Here is a 24,608-nt window from a genome sequence, read left to right as displayed (position 1 = left end):
CATTTCTTACGAATTTCTTATTTTTATTCTTATTTTTCCTACTTAAGAACTTCTTAAAATATGTCATTGTATTGCACACGCCAACAAACAACATTTATATATAAATATATTACATATACAGGTAGTTTGTGTCTTAACCGTCAGTCACTCACTAAACATGGAGAAGGAGAAAAAGAGATGCAGGAACTTTTCAAGGTTATGGTGGATGAGATTAATGTGCGAAAAAAAATTGGGTAAATTAATAATAATTAACTACCACGCTAACTAACATGCTAACAAACAGTTAACAGGCTCTTTGTGTAATTAATTACAAAGTATATCATCAAACTATGACCTACTAGTCTAAACTTGTCTAAAATGTGTTGAAAAAGGTGATATTAGAGTCTTACCTTTTCACAGAAGACATCTTAACTTTAAGTCTTAAAGTTAAGAAAAAAGTCAAGAACAAATTTGAGAACTTTTTTTTCAAGAATACCATTTATTCTTAAGTTTTTTCTTAAGAAGAAACTTAAGAAGACAGTTGAGAAAATACTTAAGAACTTTTTTGGAGATAAAGACTGAACTTAAGAAAAAAATGACACTTAAGAAGATTTTTCTTAAGAATGTTTTGTGAGTCCGGCCCCTGGTCTTGCAGGAGATGCATAAATAAAAGAGGGAAGCTGTTCCTCGTGTTAAGAACAGGGCATTGAGATGACGATGCGATGCGACAATCGTTCCCTCGGCTGGTTTTTCTGGACGCAGCTACAATAAACACCAGGAAACTGTAGCCTCACGTCTAGAAGGTTCCTGGTTCCTAGCCAAGCTGGGGCCTTTCTGCAGGTTTATCACAAAAACACACATCTGAGTTGACATGTAAATAATCTTAGGCCCCGTTTCCACATAGCAAAAACGGAGGCGTTTTCATGCGTTTTGGCCGTTCGTTTACACGAAAACGGAGCTCAAAGTCACCAAAAACGATCATTTCTGAAAACTCCGGCTAAAGTGGAGATTTTCAAAAACTCTGTTTTCACGTTTGCGTCTAAACAGAGGAAAACGGGGATTTAGGCTTCAGAACGTCACATTATGCAACAGAAACGTCACCAGCGTCATGTGTGCGACCTGTGTTTACAATTAGTTTGGCCACCGTCAATATTTTCTTGTATTTTACCTGTTTTATATTCTAAAGTCACACTTAAAAGTAACTCCACTTCTCTGTCACTCCAAACCAAAGACTCTCGTTCCGTCTTGGAAGTAAAGCCTGAATTATGGTGCGCGTCGCCGCGTACCCTACGCCGTAGGCTCTGCGTTGGTGTAACGCGGAACCATAAATCAGCCTTAACTGGAAGTTACACGTGTCATTTGTTGATATTTTTTCCAGGATTCTGATTGGCTGGCATGACGTTAACAGCGTATTTATGCGGATCCGTGTAAACGAAGAGATTTTGAAAACGATCTCGTGTAAACGATGGAATTTTTCAAAACGTAGAGGGGAAATATCAGTTTTTTGTAAATACCCGGCTATGTGTAAACGGGGCCTTAATTTTGGCCCAATCCCAATACACCCCCCACTTTCTACCACTACCCCTAAAAAAGAAGGCACAGATTTTAGGACACTTGAAATCTTCCCAGGTCTGTCCCAATACTTCCACTACTCCTACTTTCAGCACCACCCCTAAAATCAGGAAGCTGAGAGCCAAAATTTGTTTTAATTTCAGCTGTAGCGCTGTTAATATGCCACACAAGTTTTATTATTTTTTCAGGCGTAAAAGTAACCGTTAAGATCCCTAACCTGGGCTCAGTTTATCCAAATAACACCTGTTAAGAAATTTGACCCGATGTTTTTGGAGATGAGAAGAGCCGCCGGCTCGGAGCAGCAGCAGCCGGAGTACAGACGTGATCGCTGGGTCAACCTGCGCCGTCGTCCCGGGGGAGAAACCTGCAGCTCTGTGGAGAATTACCGCTGGCCGAAATAAATCATTTAGGAAGATAAATGTTGGTTTAATAGATGAAATCTAACAGTTGTAGCTACTGTTGCCTGTTAAGAAATTTGCTCCGAAAATTTCGAGATTTCTGCCTGCCGGCTCCAGAGCTGATTTATGGGTCCGTTAAATCGACGCAGAGCATACGGCGTAGGGTACAGCGTACGGCACGCGTCGCCGCGTAACGTACGCCGTAGGCTCTGCGTTGGTGTAACGCGGAACCATAAATCAGCCTTTATTCTGGCGTGATCAAGATTCAAGATTCAAGATTCAAGATTCTATTTATTGTCATTGTAACAAGTGCAACGAAAGGTAGGGTGCAGGCCTTCAGTACAACAAAAAACAGTGCAATATCAACAATACATATATAAAACAATATAAAAACTAGGGGTGGGCAAAAATATCGATATGGCAATATATCGCAATACTTTTCCAGCTGATTCAATATCGATATTAAAAATTTGAATATCGATTTTTTTTATTTATCTTTTTATTTATTTTTTTTAAAATATTTTTTATCCCCGATTTTTTCCCATTCTATCACCCAGTGCTCCTACCTAAGTGACAGTCCTGGGCATTGCCACTCTCTACCAACCCTTGGAGGGCCCTGCACTGAGCTCAGGTTTTATTTCACGTTTTATTTCATTTTATAATTTATTTTTTATATAACACAATTGCCTGTCCTTAAAAAATGAAAAATAATGGACAGAGGTTTATTTATTCATGGATTTATATCTATACTGACTGATCACTGTGCCTGTCCTTGGTTTTAGATAGGACATTTTATTTACTTTTTGTATGAACAGCGGCAAAGTTGAATAAAATATCTATTTTTCATTGAAGTACCCATCTTTCTTGTGTTTATTTCATTTGCCACATAATTAAAACAACCTCATACTAAATTTAATGTTAATTTCATATGATGTAAATAATATGAAAAACATATACAAATATGTTGTAACTTTAGCTTGTATAGTTATAATAAAACATTGTTTTGACTCAGTTTGTCCCATGAATTGTCACTATAATTTGATGAACGTGCAACTCGGATTTTAAGATCCATAAAGCTTTTTACAGTTTTCAGCAACTTTATATATCGCAATATCGCAATATATCGCAAAATTTGGATATCGCAATATCGTATCGTATCGTGACTCAGGTATCGTGATGTGTATTGTATCGTGAGGTCCTTGGCAATACCCACCCCTTATAAAAACAATATACAGACTTAAAGAATGTTTGAGGCATTTATGGCTCTGACAGCGGTTGGAAAAAAACTGTTTTTCAGTCTGTTTGTCCTGGATTTGATGGCCCTGTAGCATCTTCCTGGCGGCAGTGGCTAAAACAGATAGTGGCCCGGGTGGGATGATCCTTCCTGATGGTGTTGGCTCTTCTGAGGCAGTAAGAGCCGTGAAGGTCCACAAGTGTGGGTAGAGGGTTAGCACCCTATGACCTTCCCAGCCATTCTGGTGACCCTCTGGAGCTCTTTCCTGTTTGCCACTGTGCAGCTAAACCATGTGCAGAGGCAGTAGGTGAGGATGTTCTCCATGGTGGAGCGGTAAAAAGACACGGGCAGTCTCTGGCTGATGTTGTTCTTCCTGAGGATTCTCAGGAAGTGGAGTCTCTGTTGTGCCTTTTTTACCACCTGTGTGGTGTTCCTGTTACAGGTCAGTTTATCCTCTATGTGGACCCAGAGGAAGCGGAAGTCACTGACCCTTTCCACACAGGTCTCACCAATGTGAATGGGCTGAATGTCCGTTTTGTTTCGCCTAAAGTCTATGATTAGCTCCTTTGTTTTGGATGTGTTCAGGAGCAAGTTATTTTCTTTACACCACACAGTCAGCTGTTGCACCTCATCGCGGTATGCGGGTTCGTCCCCTCCAGTGATGCAACCTACCACTGTGGTGTCATCCACATACTTAATGAAGGTGTTGCTGGCGTGGATGGGGGTGCAGTCTGAAGTGTAGAGGGTGACCCTTCGCAACAATGGGCAAAAGAGTGATTATGTACATTCACTGAGTGAATATTATGAAAGTAAAATATATATTTCTCGCTAGAAATGTAATCAAAACGCATTTTTATGCAGAAACTAACTCAAAATATTGATTTTATTCACTAAAAAATAATGTTTCTTTTTTTTGATTCAGTCCGCAAATGACGACGAAAGGCATTCTGGGAAATTTTTCTGTCCCTAGTTCACCTAGTGAGCATCCGAAAACCCTCGATCCCTAGGGACAGATTCATAGCCACTACACTAGTTTTCTCCACTCCCCCTAAGTGAAAAGAGGAATTGGGACACCACTACCCTCACGGGAACGCACAAAATTTAGAGGTAGGGCTGAAAAGTAGGGGTAGTGGGAGTTTTGGGACAGGGCCTTTATGTATCTCATACTGTAACGAGTCCTCTGCTTTTGACTCGTCGTCACTAGTCAGCTGCCCTTTTCCCATCCCGCCGGGGAGCAATTAGGGTTAAAGGCCCTTAGTCATCGTGGTTCACCTCAATCACCGTCCCGCGGACTTGAACCTCCAGACCTCCATAAAACTAGAGCTGCATTGGCCAGGAATCGAACCCGGGACTCCCGCGTGGCAGGCGAGAATTCTACCACTGAAAAACCAATGCTCGAGGAGAAAAAGTTGGTAAAAGCTACATAAATCAGGAAAAGCACAGAAAACTAGAGCTTTTTTAAATCTTTCTCTTCAAACATCATTCATTGATCAGCTTTTTCATTATTTCTACACCAAATCTTCCCTCCATAACTCAAATAAAGCTGATCTGTGGTACTACACTCACTTCTCAGGCTTACGAAAAATGATATATAATTTCCTGGCATTCGCCTAAACCAGGGGTCTTCAACCAGGGGCCCGCGACCCCTAGGGGGGCCACGGAGTTACTGCAGTTTTTCCTTGCCACTGTTTGGCTTAAGGCTTTTCTCCCACTATGGGAGTTTTTACCTGCCATTGTTTATGTAATAATTGCTCGGGGTTCATGTTTATGTTTATGTTTATGTTTATGTTTATGTTCTTGTTCTGGATCTCTGGAAAACGTCTAGAGACAAAATCTGATGTATTAGACGCTATATAAATACAATTGAATTGAATTGAATTGCAGGGGGTCCTCCAACTTCAAAAGAAATAAAGACAATTTTAACCAAAATAGTTTGTGAGAGTTGGAAAAAAAAATTAAAAATATATAAATAATTTAAAATTATTACATTTTTAATAAATAATTAAAGGACCGCAGGCCAGAACGCAGCTCCCGAGGCTCCGGCCTGCAAACATGCACAAAAAAGAGAAAAGGGGGGCCACCACAAGAAACTACAGGAGCGATGGACAAAAACGATAGCTATGAGATATTTATAATAAATAAAAATGGAAATGGAGAAGAGAGGAAGGGAAAGGAAGAGGAGAAGAGAGAAGAGAGGTGAGAGGCACCGCCCAGCGGATCATGTCGGTGCCCCCCTGCAGCAAAGGCCTATAGCAGCATATCTACCGCAAAGCTATATTTGAGACTAACTATTATAGTCTTGTTCTATAGCTGCAACTATGACTACTGACTCTAACACACTAGAGTTTACACTAACTAGAGATTTACCAACACCAGCTAGAGGTTTACTAAACACTAACTATAGGCTTTACTAAACAGAAAGATTTTAAGTTTAGTTTTAAAGGTGGAGGTGGTGTCAGCCTCCTTAACCCAGATTGGAAGTTGGTTCCATAGTAATGGTGCCTGATAGCAGAACGCTCGCCCTCCAAATCTACATTAAGATACTCTAGGAACTACGAGTAAACCTGCACTCTGAGAGCGGAGAGCTCTGCCAGGAACATAAGGCACTATCAGGTCTTGTAAATACTGCAGAGCTGAGCCGTTTTGGGTTTTATAAACTTAAACTTAAACTTAAACTTTATTTATTTGTATAGCACCAACTCATGCAGTGTAAGTGCAACTCATGGTGCTTTACATACAAAAATAAAATAACAATCAAAAGTACAATTTAAAACATCCCATACGACCCCACCCCCCACCCCCCACACATACACACACCCTCACTCACATTAATACACATGTGCATACACTCACACGCCCACACCCACACACACACACACACAGTAAGTGGACTGGTGACATGGCTTAGCACTAACGATCCAGGTGAGGAAAACACTACCTATGGGTGGCCGTCCACACCGAGAGGCTCCACCGGCCATGACCACAAGGAGCATCGCCACAGAGACCCCCCCAACCCGGACAGACCAGGACAGACCCCACACAGAAGGTGGAGTCCACCCCCAGCTACCCAGGCCTGAGGGATCCCCATGACGACACCCCCATGGGTGGAGCAGACACACCTCTCAGTGTGGACGACCCCCCTGAGGAAACACTGGAGCTAAAAACTAAAGGATTAAAAGAAAGTAAAAAAATGCCTAAAAAGTGTAAAATTTTAGAACAATCTATACAAAACTTAAGATGAATAATAAATAACATAAAATACAAAGTCACTAAAATGGATTAAAGGTTTAAAGATAATAAAAAAGATAAAAAAAATAAATAAAAAAAATACAGTAAATTCAGTAAAGTAAATACAATAGATACAATAAATAGCTGAAAAGACTAGATAAATGAGATCAGATAAAAGCCAAGCTAAAAAGGTGTGTCTTGAGCCTCCTTTTAAAAATATAAACGTTCTCTGCGGTCCTGAGGTTCTCTGGCAGGCTGTTCCATAAAGAGGGGCCATAATGGCTGAATGCAGCCTCACCGTGGGCTTTAGTCCCGGTTCGAGGAATGGTTAAAAGGCCGGTGCCAGAGGACCTCAGCGCGAGGGGTGATACGGTAAAAGCAGGTCAGATAAATAAGATGGCCCAAGACCGTTAAGACATTTAAAAACCAGTAAAAGAACCTTAAAATCGATCCTGAAGCGGACGGGGAGCCAATGCAGCGATTTTAAAACAGGGGTAATGTGCTCCCGCCCTCTGGTCCTCGTCAGCACGCGAGCGGCTGAATTCTGTAATAGTTGTAGATTCTTAATACTCTTTTTAGGAAGACCAGAGAGCAGGGCATTACAATAATCTAAACGACATGAGATAAAAGCATGCATCAGCACCTCCGTGCTGGCCTGAGAGAGAAACGGGCGGACTCTGGCTATATTCTTAAGATGGTAAAAACCTATCTTCGTAATATTCTTTATGTGTGGAATAAAAGTGAGCTCAGAGTCAAAAATAACACCCAGGTTCTTTACACATTTCGAAGGTTTAAAATCTTGTAGTTTTGGTAAAAGTTTTATATGCAAGTAATACAATTTTAAATTGGATTCTGAATTTTACAGGTAGCCAATGGAGCGACGCTAACACTGGAGAGACGTGGTCTCTCCTGCTGATTCCTGTCAGCACTCGTGCTGCTGCATTCTGGATCAGCTGGAGCCTATTCAGCAAATTACTTGGACATCCTGCTAATAACACATTACAGTAATCCAGTCTAGAAGATACAAACGCATGAACTAGTTTTTCTGCATCACTCTGCGAGAGGATTTTCCTAATTTTTGCAATATTACGGAGATGGAAAAACGCTATTTTACAAACCTGATTAACATATGGTTTAAACGACAAATCCTGATCGAAAACAACACCAAGGTTTCTCACAGTTGCACTGGAAGCCATCGCAACACCATCTAATCCCTTCCTAAAATGCTCTGGACCAAGAATGATAACCTCTGTTTTATCTGAATTTAGAAGCAAGAAGTTTCTGGACATCCAGTCCTTGATGTCCCTAAGACATGCCTGAAGTTTAACTAACGGTTCTGTTTCATCCGGCTTCATAGACAAGTAGAGCTGCGTATCATCAGCATAACAATGAAAGTGTATGCCGTGATTCTGGATTATACTTCCCAACGGCTGCATGTATAAACTGAACAAGATTGGCCCTAGCACTGAACCCTGCGGAACACCATAACAGACCCTTGACTGTTCTGAAGAAACCTCATGTACATGAACAAACTGGAACCTGTCAGATAGATATGATTTTAACCAACATAGAGCTGTCCCTTTAATCCCAACAACATGGTCTAACCTGTGCAAAATCGACTGTGCGCATGCGCAAAACCACAAAGTAGCATTTTTCGGCAGGTAGCAGAAATTGGCAGAACACCGGTCTTTGTACGTTTTGACCGTATAGAAACGTAATTCTTGCCATTGTAAGAATGAGACGTGTACCTGCACTGCACTCTACTGCCCTTACTTTATAAAAACTTGTGCTTTTTATTATTTTACCTCTTTTCTTATCATTTTATTTGTTATTTATGTTTTAACTGTGTCTTTCCGCTTTTAATGTTGATGGAAAGCACTTTGAATTACCTTGTGTTGAATTGTGCTATACAAATCAACCTTTCTTGCCTTGGGCTGAAAAAGGTTGAAGCCCCCTGGCCTAAACGAAGCGTCCGCCTGGTCCAAGTGAATCATGGACCCTGGAGAACACCAACCTCGATGGCGCAGATAGGTGTCCAATCACCAACACCAGCTTTTATTTGTGAGGTCATGGCACTGCCTCCCCGGCCCCGACTCCTCCATCTGAGTTTCCTGCATCAATTTAGGATCATAACTGGCCTCATAAAAGCCTGAGATGCGACGCGAGAATAATAATTTTGGCTTTTTTCTCGAAATACTGACTTTTTTCTCGACATTTCGACTTTTTTCTCGACATTTCTACTCTTTTCTCGACATTTCGACTTTTTTCTCAAGATTGTACTTCAACATTAATCTCGACATTTCAACTTTTTTCTCTAAATTTTGACTTTTTTCTCGAAATACTGACTTTTTTCTCGACATTTCGACTTCTTCTTGACATTTCCACTCTTTTCTCGACATTTCGACTTTTTTCTCGAGATTGTACTTCAACATTCATTTCGACATTTCAACTTTTCTCTCGAGATTTTGACTTTTTTTCTCGACATTTTGACTTTTTTTCTGGACATTTTGACTTTTTTCACAAAATTTTGACTATTTCCTTGACATTTTGACTTTTTTCTCAAGATTGTTCTTCAACATTGATCGCGACTTTTTTATTCGAAGTTTTGACCTTTTTCTCGAAATACTGACTTTTTTCTCGACATTTCGACTCTTTTCTCGACATTTCGACTTTTTTCTCGAGATTTTGACTTTTTTTCTCGACATTTTGACTTTTTTCATGAAATTTTGACTATTTCCTTGACATTTCGACTTTTTTCACCACATTTCGACTTTTTTCTCGAAATACTGACTTTTTTCTCGACATTTCGACTCTTTTCTCGACAATTCAACTTTTTTCTCGACATTTCAATTTTTTCTCGACATTTTAACTTTTTTCTCGAAATGCATAATGAAAAAATAAATCTTCCCCAAGTTATAACTAATATAGATACATGCAGCATTTGTTACCTTCATTCTAAGGCTTATACAAGACTTTTCATTTTTTGCGGCTCCAGACATATTTGTTTTTTGTGTTTTTGGTCCAATATGGCTCTAAAACATTTTGGGTTGCCGACCCCTGGTCTATACAAATCAACCTTTCTTGCCTTGGGCTGAAAAAGGTTGAAGCCCCCTGGCCTAAACGAAGCGTCCGCCTGGTCCAAGTGAATCATGGACCCTGGAGAACACCAACCTCGATGGCGCAGATAGGTGTCCAATCACCAACACCAGCTTTTATTTGTGAGGTCATGGCACTGCCTCCCCGGCCCGACTCCTCCAGAGTTTCCTGCATCAATTTAGGATCATAACTGGCCTCATAAAAGCCTGAGATGCGACGCGAGAGCCAAGACCCGGGCCCAGCCAGCAGCTTTTAATGGTACAGGTTTATAATGAAACACTCCTTGAGCCTCTCTCCCAAAGCGCTGACGTTATCCACAAAGTGCACGCTATTTATAAAGTGTGGAAGTTCCGGGCGGGCGAATATGTACAGTGTGTGAGTGAGTGCTCCCAAACGAAGTCGGAGTTTTGGTCTTGAGGTTTTTATCACGAGCTGAGTGCCGTGCTGAAAAGAGCAGATGTTTTGAGGTCAGCGCTTCTAAATCCACCTCCTTCGCAAGTGTTGACACGACGGGGTTGGAGTCGTGCTAAATGAGGGAATCGTGTTGCGTCGGCTTTGGCTTACAGGAAGCACGCGACTCTTGCCCTGGTTGTTCATGTTTTCATGCTCCGGTGATTAGTCCTAACAGCTTCCTGCAGGTTGGAGAGTAGAACCCGACCTCCTCTCTCCGCCGTCTGTGATGTCATCACCCCGTTTACGGAGGAGATGCAGTCGATGGTGTTTGTTCTTTCCACCTGATGCTGCTTAGCACACACATGCACAAGTGATTCCTCCACATTAAAGGCAAGGGAAGTTTATTTGTACAGCACGGTAATTCAAAGTGCTTTAAATCAACCTTTAAAGCAGCAACACACAATTAAACAGTAAATAACAAATAAAATGAAGTAAAATGATAAGAAAAGAGGTAAAATAATAAAAAGCACAAGTTGTTAAAAAGCAAGGGCTACGGAAGAGTATTAGGGCCATGCAGGAGAAAAATATTTGAGAGGGGAAGATTTTTTTTTATTGTGCACTTCGAGAAAAAAGTCGAAAATGTTGAGGAAAAAGTCGAAATGTCGAGATTTATGTTGAAATACAATTTCGAGAAAAAAGTCGAAATGTTGAGAATAATGTTGAAATAGAATTTCAAGAATAAAGTCGAAATTTTGTTAATAAAGTCAAAATTTTGTGAATAAAGTTGAAATTTTGCCTTTTTTCTCAACATTTTGACTTTTTTCACGACATTTCGACTTTTTTCTCAACATTTCAACTTTTTTCTCGAAATTGTACTTCAACATTAAACTCGACTTTTTTTCTCGAAGTGCATATTGAAAAAAAAAATCTTCCTCCTCTAAAATATTATTTTTATTTTTTCCTGCCTGGCCCTAATACTCTTCCGTGCGCATTTCATTCTCACAATGGCAAGAATTACGTTTCTACACGGTCAAAACGTACAAAGACCGGGTCAAATACAGTTTTATAAAAGTAATCTGTGCCGATTCGTGCGGTGAATCAAACCAATTTGACAATTGTACGTCACAATGCCTGCATTCAGGGCTTATCCATAACTTTGCGTGCTTTTCAAAACCAATTTAAGTGTACGCTTAAATAACAAATAAAATGAAATAAAATGATAAGAAAAGAGGTAAAATGATAAAAAGCACCAATTGTTACGCAGTAAGGGCAGTAGAGTCCAGCAGGTCAGTATTTAATGAAACAGTAATGTTTTGTCTGGGAGATTCATAGGAACTAACAGATCAACCATGTATTTTGGTCCAAGACCAGCGGTCGGCAACCCGCGGCTCTAGAGCCGCATGCGGCTCATTAGTGCCGCCCTAGTGGCTCCTGGAGCTTTTTTAAGAATGTTTGACCTTTTTTTATTTTTTCCTTTTTTTCTTCTTTTTCTTTTTTTTTACTTTTTTCTCTTTTTTTCTTTTTTTCTTCTTTTTTTCCTTTTTTCTTCTTTTTTTCCTTTTTCTCTTTTTTTCTTCCTTTTTCCTTTTTTAATCTCGACATTTCGACTTTTTTCTCGAAATTTTGACTTTTTCCTCAACATTTCGACTTTTTTCACGAAATTTTGAGTCGAAATGTTGAGAAAAATCTCAACATTTCGACTCGAAATTTTGACTTTTTTCTCAACATTTCAACTTTTTTCTCGTTATTTTTACTTTTTTCTCACCATTTTGACTTTTTCCTCGAAATTTTGACTTTTTTCTCGACATTTCGACTTTTTTCTCGGCATTTTGATTTTTTTCTCAACATTTCAACTTTTTTCTCGACATTTTGATTTTTTTCTCAACATTTCAACTTTTTTCTCGACATTTTTACTTTTTTCTCGAAATTTTTACTTTTTTCTCGACATTTCGACTTTTTTCTTGAAATTTTTACTTTTTTCTCGACATTTCGACTTTTTTCTCGAAACAAGAAAGAAAGTCCAGAGTGCTCAGAAGGTTCATCCAAGTCGTGAGATGAAGGTGCTCTTTGGTGGGAAAAAGGATATCAAAAAGGGAGAAAAATCCAAGGCACTCTTCTGCAAATATAAAAAGCCTTTATTTAAATTGGCTATTTCATGTGGAAAGATTAAAAAGTGGGTTACAGCCCACGCGATTCGGCCTCAGCCTTCCTCAGGGTGCAACACTCAATGCATTGATTCTCCTTAAATAGGATGATTGAAATCACCTGGGCAGGTGGGAGGACAAATACAAAACAAAAGAAATAACAGATAATGTCCAATAAATGGCTCCACCAATTGTTAAACAATGAAATACTGGAGATAGGAAAAGAAAAGTTACAAAAAAGGACTGAAATCAATAACCTCATTTAAACCTGGATGGATAGTGGCTTTCACTTGGTAAATGTAAAAGGTCTCTCTCTGCAGAAGTAATTTGAGTCTGTCACCACCTCTAATGTTTTTTTTGAATACTTTCTAGGCCTTCAACCATAAGTGAACCTGAGTTGCTGTCATGTGCTTCAAAAAAGTGTTTAGCCATTAGGAAATCAAAATTGGCTTTTCTAATAGCATACTTATGCTCAGAAACTCTGTCTTTCAAACGACGCTTAGTGCGGCCGATATAAAAACAACCACAGGTACAAGACAATCGGTAGACAACAAACATGGTATTACAATTAATGAATGACTTGATCTCATAAACCTCGTTAGTCTGATATTGGCACAATGTTTGCACAAGCCAATGATGTAATTTCCTCGTCTGGGCTTCCGGCTATTGGTAGTTGCAGACGGCATCTCAAACATGACTCAGGTTTGGTCTGGATCAGATGCTCCTGCTGGGCGCTACGTCCCGCAGCGATGGCAAGGGAATTCGCCGAAGAACATCTCCGAAAACTCCGAAGATTCCACACCGATGTGTGATGCACGCAACGCCACCGCAGCTGCGAGCCGCCCAGACTTTAACCCGCTGTCAAGGCTTTACGCCTCGTTGGATCTGGGTAAACAGTCTCGCGAGGGCGTCGTGCGAAAGGCGAGCCTGTCGTTTGTCAGTTGTAACTTTTATCGCTACCCAGCGGGCGAGACACACGGTTAAAACCGAATGACTTAATGCATCACGGCATGTTAAAGAGCGCCGGCTGCCGTGTGCTTGGACCCGGGGATGCTGAGAGCGGAGTAAACACCAAGCTCCATCTGTAGCCCCAGACAACATCCACTCAGGTTTATGTAACAGCTGCAGAAGAGAGTCAGAACATGCACTTCCTGCACACGGCGGGCTGCTGAAGGCTGAGCGGATGCCGCCCTCTGCTGGCGGAGACATGAACTACAGCGTCAGGTTGAGAAACCCCTTCAGAACGTGCGTGTGTGCAGACTGCAGAGGTGTCCAAAGTATTCACATTCATTACTCAGGTGGAAGTATAGATACTAGAGTTTAAAAATACTCCTCTAGAAGTTGAAGTATCAACTCGAGTTTTTTACTCAAGTAAAAGTATAAAAGTACTGGTTTCAAAACTACTTAAAGTATAAAAGTAAAAGTAATGTAAGGGGAAAAAAGACATTAAGGACAAAAGCCATTGAAAATGAATGTATCTTAGTACTAGTCGATAAATGTGAATTTTAGTTCCAGAGATTACGAAAATTGGGGGAAGATAAGTCACTGAATAGCCAGCTCTACTTTAAAGTAATTTTGTAAGATACATGTACTAGTGTAAATAAGGTGACTTTTCATTTCTTCACCTATCCAGTCTTAGAAACACTGAAATCCCGAGGACTTAATGTGAAGATGTCTGCGGGAAATTCTTTCGGGACTTTCTGGGCCGTATGGAGGCCCTTTTAGGCCCATTTGAACATCCACATGAGGTTATTTTAAACTTCTTTTCAAAAAGCCTCCTTTTCCCTTTCTTGGAGATATCCCGATGTCAGCTGTTCACTTTAATTTGACTGTTGTGTTTTATTCCAGTTTATACATTTATTTTATGTATTACTTCCTCAGGTAATGTTACATCATCAGCAGGGTAACCCATACCTTTGATAACTTATTATTTTAATATTCTCACTCACATACAAACAGAGATACATCAAATACAGATATAACGTGATTTAATGACTTAAAGCGTTTCTCTAAAGGTGTGTTGCTGAGTTCATGGGTTCATGGGAAACGTAGTTTTAGTATAAAGGGTCTCGTTAGCAAACATGGAGGCAGGACAGAAGACGGCCCAAGAGGAGGCCGTGGTTGAGATCAGACTCTGCTGATGACCTTGTGTCCTCATAGGTGGTAAACGTACCGACGCTCAACACATGTGCATTCTTGTGAGAACATGCCAGTAAAGCCGAGGTTAGGCTGGATTTTCACTGCTTATGTCTTACATCTCAGAAGATTCCTGCTTTTTGTTTCACACCCACCACACCTTGAGCTAAAATTAGGATCAAAGTTTTACACCACAGTGTTCGAGTCAGATTCCATCTCAGTGCTTAAATTTGTGTGTTTTCCTCCCGTCCTTCCTCTAACCTTCTTTTCTCCCTCATCCTGTTAAACGAGTTTTCACTCCACCCCCAACCCTCATACCTGATCGCACTGAACCAGGAAACTCTCACAAGGCAGCTGGGTGTGGATGCAACCGAACTCTCGGTTGAAGTAAAAGTAAATCTGCCTTAACACATGTGAAAGAACAGCCGTTAAAGCGTCAGGTGAGGTGATCCGAGGACGGAGAACACCTGCTGGTAACCGGATCAATACTTGTTTATTTCACTCCTGAACTTTGTCTTTTGACTCAAACAGGTGAAGGTAGGAACTCGTTCTCACTTCTGATTTACCTGCAAACTTTGATCATTCCTGTGTCAGAAGACAAATCTATATGATTGTTAATGAAAACAGTTTTATTCGTTTTATTATTGATCAGAAACACAGTGATGATCAGCTGATGATTAGTTTTCTTCATCGATCAAACTTTGGTGTTTTTATTTCCTGGAATGAAGCTGTCTCTCCAGCATTAAAGTCAGACTGCTGTTTCCTGTCAAGCCTTTCAAAATAAAGCGTGGTTCCTGGAGGAAGTTGTTTGCTGCTTGTGTAACTGTTGTGTGATGAGGCTGTGAAGGAGGAGGACACGTGTCTCTGCAGGACAGTTTCACCTCTGAGCTTCTTCACATTTACAGGAACCAGACTCACGTAGAGGCCGAGTCTCTTTCTGCTTGTTCAAGATTTTCAACTTCCTGTTTGTGCATTAAAACTCTGTTGTTCACAGAATTTAATGTTTTTAATCTTAGAAACAGAAAATAAGAAAAGGAGCTGAGGGAAAGCTTCAGAGCAGCTCGGATCAGCAGATACGGCTGTATAAGTGACTTCATCCACCTCCCACTGGTTTCTAACTGCATTCAAGTGACATAAACACTAAAGAGAGGAGCAAACCAGAGCAGGATCAGCTGATCTCTGTCCAACACCAGTGATGTGTGTTTCCTCTGCAGATGAAGGTGTGTGTGTGAGCTGATGTGGACGTGAATTCAGCAGAATGGACCAGTGTGAGGACAGAGAGGAGGGAGTCCCTCCCTCTAAAACCTCTCTGTGTGGGGAACATGAGAGTCGGAGCAAAGCTCAGAGGTGAGATGAGCATCTCTAACTGTCCATGACTCTTCTGCATGTCAGAGCTCAAGACTCACATCACCAAACCTCATTATTACAGGAATCAACCTGGACCTGGACCTGGACCTGGACCTGGACCTGGATCTGGACCTGGATCTGGACCTGGACCTGGACCTGGACCTGGACCCAGCTGTGTGTCCTTGAAGAGCGACCACTCAAAGGAATTTTATATTAACTTCAAAGGAGACCAACGTTCTGCTGTAAAGCGGTCAGTCTATCCAAACGCTGCCAATGATTTTTGTTTAATACTTTTTAAAAAGACAAAATATTTTCATCTGTGTACCTTCTTTTTCATATAAATAGAATATTTACATTTTGAACTTTTGTCTTCTATCAGGGTCCATCAGAAAAGAGAGTCTCTTAAACATGAACCCAGCTGTTTGTCCTTGAAGAGCGACAGGTCAAAGGGCAGGTTATTTGACTTTAAGAACTGGTTCATCAACTTTAAAGGAGACCAACAGTCTTCTTCAGATAGGTGAGACGTATTTAAACGCATTAAATGTATTTAAATCAGTCCTCATGTTAGGAAATGTCCACAATCCACATGTTTCTTCCTGAGTAGATCCATGTAGTCCTGGACCCCTGTGGTCCTCCATCACCTGATGGGGATCTGAGCTTCCTCCTCATAGATCTTCATCTCCTGTCAGGAGCTTTTTCCTCTGGTTGACACATCTGGAGGTCTCACCTTCCAGAGGACTGATCCTGATGATGATCCAGAGTTCCTCAGCTGCTTCATGTCTCCATCAGTTGTCCATGTTCCTGATCACCTTACACCTGTTTTAAAATCGCTGCATTGGCTTCGCGTGCACTTCAGGATCGATTTTAAGGTTATTTTACTAGTTTTTAAGTGTCTTAATGGTCTTGGGCCTTCTTATTTGTCTGCACTACTTTTACCCTATCGACCCTCGTGGACCCTGAGGTCCTCCGGCCTTTTAACGATACCAAGAGTCAGAACCAGGACACACGGGGAGGCGGCATTCAGTTATTATGGTCCCCGATTGAGGAACAGCCTCCCGGAGAACCTTAGGGCCGCAGAGACTGTTGATGTTTTTAAAAAGACTCATCTCTTTAATCAGGCTTTTAACTGACCCATTTAACTCTTTTACATGTTTTTATGTCAGGGTTTGATACTTCCCCCCAGTCTTTGAGTTTCTGTTTTGCCCCGCCTGTGTCCCCCCCTGGGTTCCCCCTGCAGCCAGTGCCACGGACCCGGGTTCCCCCTCAGTCGGCTCCTCGTATCCTGAGTTCCCAGCCAAGTCAAGGTCCCCCGCCAAGTCAAGGTTCCCCGTCAAGCCGCCCAGGCCCCACGCCAAGCCGTCCAGGCACCACACCAAGTCGTCTAGGCCCCACGACAAGTCGTCCAGGCCCCACGCCAAGGCCCAAGCTTAGGCCTCATGGGCGACCCCCCCAAGCTTTCTGGCCGGTCTGCCCGGCCTCGTGGGCGACCCCCGGAACTGTCTCGCCGGTCTGCCCAGTCCCGAGGACGGCCCCCGGAACTTTAGCCATGTGTGGGGCTGGTGTTTGTCTCTGTAAGGACAGACATGATGTGAGCTAATTCTTCCTGGTTCCTCCACAGAGTGGACCAGCAGAGCTCAGAGCCTCCCAGCGGTCCGTCTGTCCAGCAGCATCAGACACAGCTGGACTCCATATTTCTGGTCTGTACATGAACAACAACTGCTTCTCCATCTGTTCTGTTGATGTTTGTCTCCATGCTGGTCTCTGGAGACCAGTGGACTGTCAGTCTGTCCAACATGGTCTGATGTTTGTCTCCATGCTGGTCTCTGGAGACCAGTGGACTGTCAGTCTGTCCAACATGGGTCTAATGTTTGTCTCCATGCTGGTCTCTGGAGACCAGTGGACTGTCAGTCTGTCCAACATGGTCTGATGTTTGTCTCCATGCTGGTCTCTGGAGACCAGTGGACTGTCAGTCTGTCCAACATGGGTCTAATGTTTGTCTCCATGCTGGTCTCTGGAGACCAGTGGACTGTCAGTCTGTCCAACATGGTCTGATGTTTGTCTCCATGCTGGTCTCTGGAGACCAGTGGACTGTCAGTCTGTCCAACATGGTCTGATGTTTGTCTCCATGCTGGTCTCTGGAGACCAGTGGACTGTCAGTCTGTCCAACATGGGTCTGATGTCTCTCTCTGTGGTTTCAGTTTGATTGTGTCCTTCATGTGGTCTTCTGTTCCAGCTGCTGGAGGACAACATTGTCCTGTTTGTGAAGAACGAGCTGAAGAAGATCCAACGGGGTCTGAGTCCAGATTACCCAGAATCCCTAGAGCATCTGTTGCAGGGTGAGGATGAAGAGCAGAGGAGGAGCAGCAGAGAGGCGTTTGTGAAGATCACAGTGAACTTCCTGAGGAGATTGAAGCAGGAGGAGCTGGCTGAGCGTCTGCAGAGCAGTAAGAGGATTTCTCTGAACATTTAAGCTCACAACATTAAACTCACTGAAAGATGAAGGGAGGAACTCTGCTCATCTTGTTTCAACAATGTTCTGCTGGAATCAGATCTGCATTCTTGATCCACATGAAGGTTATTTTGACCGTTGACACCCAGCTAAACATTTCTGAAGACCAGTCGCCCCCACATGGTCCCAGCAGCCCCCTACAGTAGCACCCTCCCTGTACAGGACAGCAGTGGACCTCAATAAACATGTTTAACCGACCAACACCACAAGATAACTGGAGGATTTTTATTCCTGGATTTTCCTCTTCCAGGAATCCTACTGGATTCCAGATTGTCTTGATGGTTCTGCAGATTATGAGATCAAATCATCTTCTGGTGTTTTCAAATCCTAAACTTTCACCAATACACTTCACATACACCACAACAATAACAAGAACACGACAACCCACGAACCCAAAACCCATCTGGGCTGTGTTGCTAACATCCTGGTACTAGAAACTCCTGTCCTGAATGTTTAGAGGTGCTTTGGTGGTAAAAGTGATTCTACTCAATATTGGACAGCTCATCGTAACGCTACAGTCGATCATTGTTGGTTTACATCCTGATTCTTTAATTAGAATTAAGTTGAACTTTATAAAACACTAATTTTCCTTTTTTCCACTTTCATTAAGGTTCTTTTGCTGCATATTGTAAAAAGCGGCTGAAGTCTAAGCTGAAGAAGAAGTGCCAGTGTGTGTTTGAAGGGATTGTTAAAGCAGGAAACCCAACCCTTCTAAAGCAGATCTACACAGAGCTCTACATCACAGAGGGAGGGACTGGAGAGGTCAACAATGAACATGAAGTCAGACAGATTGAAGCAGCATCCAGGAAACCAGAGAGAGCAGAAACAACAATCAGACAGGAAGACATCTTTAAACTCCCACCTGGAAGAGATGAACCAATCAGAACAGTGATGACGAAGGGAGTGGCCGGCATCGGGAAAACAGTCCTAACACAGAAGTTCACTCTGGACTGGGCTGAAGGCAGAACCAACCAGGACATCCAGTTCCTGCTTCCATTCACCTTCAGAGAGCTGAATGTGCTGAAAGAGAGAAAGTTCAGTTTGGTGGAACTTGTTCATCTCTTCTTCACTGAAACCAGAGAAATGTGCAGCTTTGAAGAGTTCCAGGTCGTGTTCATCTTTGACGGTCTGGATGAGAGTCGACTTCCTCTGAACTTCCACAACAATGAGGTCCTGACTGATGTTACAGAGTCCACCTCAGTGGATGTGCTGCTGACAAACCTAATCAGGGGGAACCTGCTTCCTTCTGCTCGTCTCTGGATCACCACACGACCCGCAGCAGCCAATCAGATCCCTCCTGAGTGTGTCTCCATGGTGACAGAGGTCAGAGGGTTCACTAACCCACAGAAGGAGGAATACTTCAGGAAGAGGTTCAGAGATAAGAAGCAGACCAGCAGGATCATCTCCCACATCAAGACATCACGGAGCCTCCACATTATGTGCCACATCCCAGTCTTCTGCTGGATCACTGCTACGGTCCTGGAGAAAGTCCTGGAAACCAGAGAGGGAGGGGGGCTGCCCAAGACCCTGACTGAGATGTACATCCACTTCCTGGTGGTCCAGGCCAAACTGAAGAAGGTCAAGTATGATGGAGGAGCTGGGACGGATCCTCACTGGAGTCCAGAGAGCAGGAAGATGGTGGAGTCTCTGGGAAAACTTGCTTTTGAGCAGCTGCAGAAAGGAAACCTGATCTTCTATGAACCAGACCTGAGAGAGTGTGGCATCAATGTCAGAGAGGCTTCAGTGTACTCAGGAGTGTTCACCCAGATCTTTAGAGAGGAAAGCAGCCTGTACCAGGACCAGGTCTTCTGCTTCATCCATCTGAGTGTTCAGGAGTTTCTGGCTGCTCTTCATGTCCATCTGACCTTCATCAGGTATGGAGTCAACCTGCTGGAGGAACAAAGAAAAACCTCCAGGTGGTTTAAAAAAGGAGCAGAGACTGACCTCTATCAGAGTGCTGTGGACAAGGCCTTACAGAGTCCAAACGGACACCTGGACTTGTTCCTCCGCTTCCTCCTGGGTCTCAAACTGGAAACCAATCAGACTCTCCTACGAGGTCTGCTGGAACCAGATCAAAGAAGATCACAGAACAATCCGGTAACAGTTAAATACATCAAGAAGAAGATCAGTAAGGATCTGTCTGCAGAGAAAAGCATCAACCTGTTCCACTGTTTGAATGAACTGAACGATGGTTCTCTGGTGAAGGAGGTCCAACGGTCCCTGAGGTCAGGACGTCTCTCCACAGATAAACTGTCTCTTGCTCAGTGGTCGGCTCTGGGCTTCATCTTACTTTCATCAGAAGATCTGGAGGTGTTTGACCTGAAGAAATACTCAGCTTCAGAGGAAGTTCTACGGAGACTGCTGCCGGTGGTCAAAGCCTCCAAGAAAGTTGTGTAAGGACAAACACGGACACATCTGTTTTAGTTACAATCACATGTTGTGTTCTTGGAGGAAACCAGTTAAATTCACTGTTCAACTAAGTTCAGGTTCATGTGGGACCAGTTCTCCTCAAATTAATCTCAGGAAAGTTTACATGCAGAGAAGAGAAATGCAGCTTTGATCAAGTAGTGCAGCAACACTTATTGATTAATAGTTGAATTGATCAGTATTCATTTAAATTATATGATTAATTCATTTGTTAAATTAAATAATCAATGTTTAAATTACATGATCATTTCTCTTTAATCTCCTCTGCAGGTTGAGTGAGTGTAACCTCTCAGAGCACATCTGTGCAGATCTGTCCTCAGTTCTCAGCTCTCAGTCCTCCAGTCTGACAAAACTGGACCTGAGTAACAACGACCTGCAGGATTCAGGACTGAAGAAGCTGTGTCCTGGACTGGAGAGTCCACACTGTCACCTGGAGTCTCTCAGGTCAGAATCCACCAAGTGTTCAACTGTTGACCATTAGAACTGTGGTTGATATTGAAGGATTGTTGATGGGAGTTTTAATAACTGTAACTGGGTCCAGATCGGGTTGGAGCGCTACAGACAGTTGTTCAGAACTGTGCGTAGATGATGAACGAGGAGAAGGGCTCCACCAAGGTCACATAAATGTCTGTTTGGAGTTTAGTCAGTTTCAGGTTAATTCAGTGATAGGGGGTGTTTTTTTCTTCCTTTAATTGAAGAGTATCAACAAGTTTGTCCACATGTGATCATCTCTAAGCTCCCCTCTCTAATCTGATCTCTTCTTTATCAAAAAAAGTTCTCAAATAAGATGTTTATGTCAGACTTTGAAATGTTTCCTATTTAATATTGAATTAGTTTCCTTAAAATTATCAAACTGGAGCACCAATAACTGTCCAATGGTGACGACATCAGCAGCAGAAGTGTCTGTTCTTCTATTCTCGACTCAGTCTGTGTCTGGAAGTCCACAAGGTGCAGGACTGATCGATAGTCTGTCATTGATCCATTTCTCATCATCTGACCTTGAATAAAAACCAGCAGATTTTTTCTGGAGACTTCAGAACATTTCAGACCAAACGACGTCCCCGGAAACACGAACGCTGTTTGGTTGAGAAAAGAGTCAGAAAGTAAAATGTTTATTCAGCTCAAATGAAGCTCATTAAAGTGATCTTTAAACACAGCCGACTAATCTGGTTGTAAAACTCACTAAAGTGTTGAGGACAGACACGTCAGTCATGGATTATGATGTCACATGTTCAGGTCACATGATGCTCTTCACACGTCTCTCTCTCTCTCCACATCTGGATGCTGTCGGCCTCAGCAGCAGTGGGACTCTCTGTATGTTGATGTTCATCCACAAGTTTGGTTCAGGCTGAAACATCTCAGCAACATTTGTTGGATTCAGGGTGAATTCCAGTGTTTCTGCTGATCCTCTGACTTTTCCTTCAGGCCCATCATCAGGTGAACACGAGGACAGAGTCAGCTTCAGTCTCAGAGCAGTTCTCTCAGAGTCTCTGCGTGTGTGTTGTGTTGTGTGTCTGCAGGCTGTCAGCCTGTCTGATCACAGAGGAAGGCTGTGCTTCTCTGGTCTCAGCTCTGAGCTCCAACCCCTCCCATCTGAGAGAGCTGGACCTGAGCTACAACCATCCAGGGGAGTCAGCAGGGAAGCTTTTGTCTGCTGGACTGGAGGATCCCCGCTGGAGACTGGACACTCTCAGGTATGAAGACAGAAGGACATCAGTGTGCTGGACTCTTCATGGTGTTGTGGACATCCTCTTTGTTGCTCTCTGGCTTTGAGCAGAGATATTTGAGCAGATGGAGCTGCTGCAGCTCATCTGGTGCTGCAGCACAGCTGATAGATGCAGTTCACAACTCTGAGCCCTTCTTGACCCAGTAAACATCCCAGAACCACAGCAGTGTGGTTTTCAGGCCCATCACAGCCCAGTAACAGCTGCACCTTCACTCATCCATGACACGGTCTCCTCCTGCTGCTGATTCAGCAGAGATGAAATCAGATGAAAAGAATGTGTTCAAACTGTGCTGCAACGTGACGGCCACAGGACAGGACATCAGAGAGGCTGCATTCAAGTGCATCTGTCCAAGTGTTGGACTGTTCCTTCATTAGTGTGAGAGCCATGTAATGTCCATGTTTGCTGAAAGAGACTGTTCTGGTCTGACCCCCCTCCTCCTTTCAGGGTGGAGCCTGCTGGACAACGATGGTTGACACCAGGTCCATGGAAATGTAAGTGTTTTTTTTCATTCACACATTCAACCATCTTCACGCTAACACATCAGTCATTCAGGAGTCCATGAATGCTAAATGACAGATCAATAATAACTGCAGCTGGGTTGTTTGTTCTCTCCATCAGATTCCTGTCAACTCACCATTGACAGAAACACAGTCAACAAACGAATCAAACTGTCTGACAACAACAGGAAGATGATGAATGTGGAGGAGGATCAGTCATATCCTGATCATCCAGACAGGTTTGATTACTATCGTCACCTGCTGTGTAGAGAAGTTCTGACGGGTCGCTGTTACTGGGAGGTCCAGTGGAGCGGAAGAGTTTCTGTATCAGTGAGTTACAGAAGAATCAGCAGGAAAGGAAAATCTGATGACTGTGGGTTTGGAGGGAACGATCATTCCTGGAGTCTGGAATGTTATGGTGATGGTGGGTACTCTGTCCGTCACAATAAAATAGAAACACCTTCCCCCTCCTCTTCCTCAGTCTCTGACAGAGTAGCAGTGTATGTGGATGTTCCTGCTGGAACTCTGTCCTTCTACAGCGTCTCCTCTGACAAACTGATCCACCTCCACACCTTCAACACCACATTCACTGAACCTCTATATCCTGGGTTCAGGTTCTGGATTGGTTCTGGTTGTTCAGTGTCTCTGTGTTAAGTTCAGTCTCAAGTGTCTCCTCCTGTCAGAGAAACTGTCTCTGTTGGACAGATAGTTGAGTCTTTACATGTCTGTCTCTGTTTCCATCAGAACACCTGAATCACATGTTGTTGAAACTGTTCTGAATGATTCCTTGGAAACTTCTTCCTTTCCCAGTCCTTTAAAGGTGGAAGCTGCCGTTATTCCAGGATCCACATGTTGTTCTTCTGTCTGTTTCCAGTCAGAGCTTCACAGTGAACAGCAGCATGTTGTTTCTCTGCAGCTCAGTTCAGCTGAGATCATTCACTTCATGACAGCTGCAGTTAGTTTGCTGCACATGTGACCAACTGTGATGTCAGAGAGGAATCACTGAGCTGCAATCAGCCACGATGAAGTTACAACCTGCTGACAGATCTGAGCACAAGGTTGGTGTGCAGCCAGGGTTCATCCTGGTCTTTATTCACACCACTTCCTGTTCCAGTCATGACATCACTACTGGACTGTCAGGTCTGTGTCATGGTAAAGTGTTTGTTTGTGTGTGAGCTCTCACCAAGATGAATAAGATGATCCATCCATCATCTAGAACTGCTTCTTCATGTTCAGCGTCCCGTGGGTCGGCCTTGTTGATTTTAAATGTACTACGATGATTTTTATGTACATTTGTCAGAAGGAGAAATCAACATCAATAATGTGCTTCTATGGTTCCTAGACTGTAGAAGAAATAGTGGACAACCCCTCCATAATGTCATCTGTAACATTGTTTTCAGCTCTCATTTTCTCACCTTATGATTCTGTGAGTCAAGAAAACTGTTTGGAAATAAGATTTTTTTTTATTGCAACCACAGATTTTATGGTCCATCGTCCACTGAATCAGATTTTTTCTACCAAATCTATATTTCTGTAGATACCAAATATAATCAGCTGTTTTCCTCCATCAAAAGCTGTTTCAGCATCTAGAGTGCAGACTGCAGCTCAGGGAGGTAGTTTTGTGGATTACTGAACAATATTAAAGTGTTTATGATGTAATCACATGAGTGTCGGTTTGTCTTTAAGCCGCTTAGATAAATGTCATTCTGGTTGCTGCCATCTTGTCCGTACAAATCAACATTGATGCCAACTACTGTCCATAGATGCAAAAGGGGAACAAGTCCTGGTGTCGGCCTCCGTACAACCTGACTGGAACATATTTATGACCAAATAAATGTTGGAAACAGCCACATCCAGACCTGCAGTTCTCCTATTGAGCACTAGGGTCCAGATCCAGACCTGCAGTTAACAGATCATAATC

The 24,608-nt window shown here is 42.6% G+C and overlaps 1 protein-coding gene across 1 annotated transcript; it reads left to right on the top strand.

The window, feature by feature from the left end:
* Positions 1–14,526: 14,526 nt before the first annotated feature.
* On the top strand, positions 14,527–24,349 carry LOC133419730 (NLR family CARD domain-containing protein 3-like). The gene is made up of 11 exons (XM_061709133.1): positions 14,527–14,717; positions 15,395–15,527; positions 15,610–15,777; positions 15,907–16,044; positions 17,146–17,224; positions 17,761–17,971; positions 18,647–20,429; positions 20,734–20,907; positions 21,984–22,157; positions 22,635–22,681; positions 22,809–24,349. Exons 2-11 carry the CDS (start codon positions 15,439–15,441, stop codon positions 23,339–23,341), a joined length of 3,396 nt encoding a protein of 1,131 aa, XP_061565117.1. The 5' UTR covers positions 14,527–14,717; positions 15,395–15,438; the 3' UTR covers positions 23,342–24,349.
* The last annotated feature ends 259 nt before the right edge of the window (positions 24,350–24,608 follow it).

This window comes from Cololabis saira, chromosome 19 (genome assembly GCF_033807715.1).
Source record: "Cololabis saira isolate AMF1-May2022 chromosome 19, fColSai1.1, whole genome shotgun sequence".
In the NCBI taxonomy this organism is placed as follows: domain Eukaryota; kingdom Metazoa; phylum Chordata; class Actinopteri; order Beloniformes; family Belonidae; genus Cololabis; species Cololabis saira.
This window is presented reverse-complemented; position numbering and strand designations above follow the sequence as displayed.

Excerpts from the sequence above, each read along its gene's own strand:
- LOC133419730 (XM_061709133.1), top strand. The coding sequence starts at position 15,439 with ATGGACCAGTGTGAGGACAGAGAGGAGGGAGTCCCTCCCTCTAAAACC. Across the intron at positions 15,778-15,906 it reads CAACGTTCTGCTGTAAAGCG|GGTCCATCAGAAAAGAGAGT; the intron begins GTCAGTCTATCC and ends GTCTTCTATCAG. Across the intron at positions 16,045-17,145 it reads CAACAGTCTTCTTCAGATAG|AGTGGACCAGCAGAGCTCAG; the intron begins GTGAGACGTATT and ends GTTCCTCCACAG.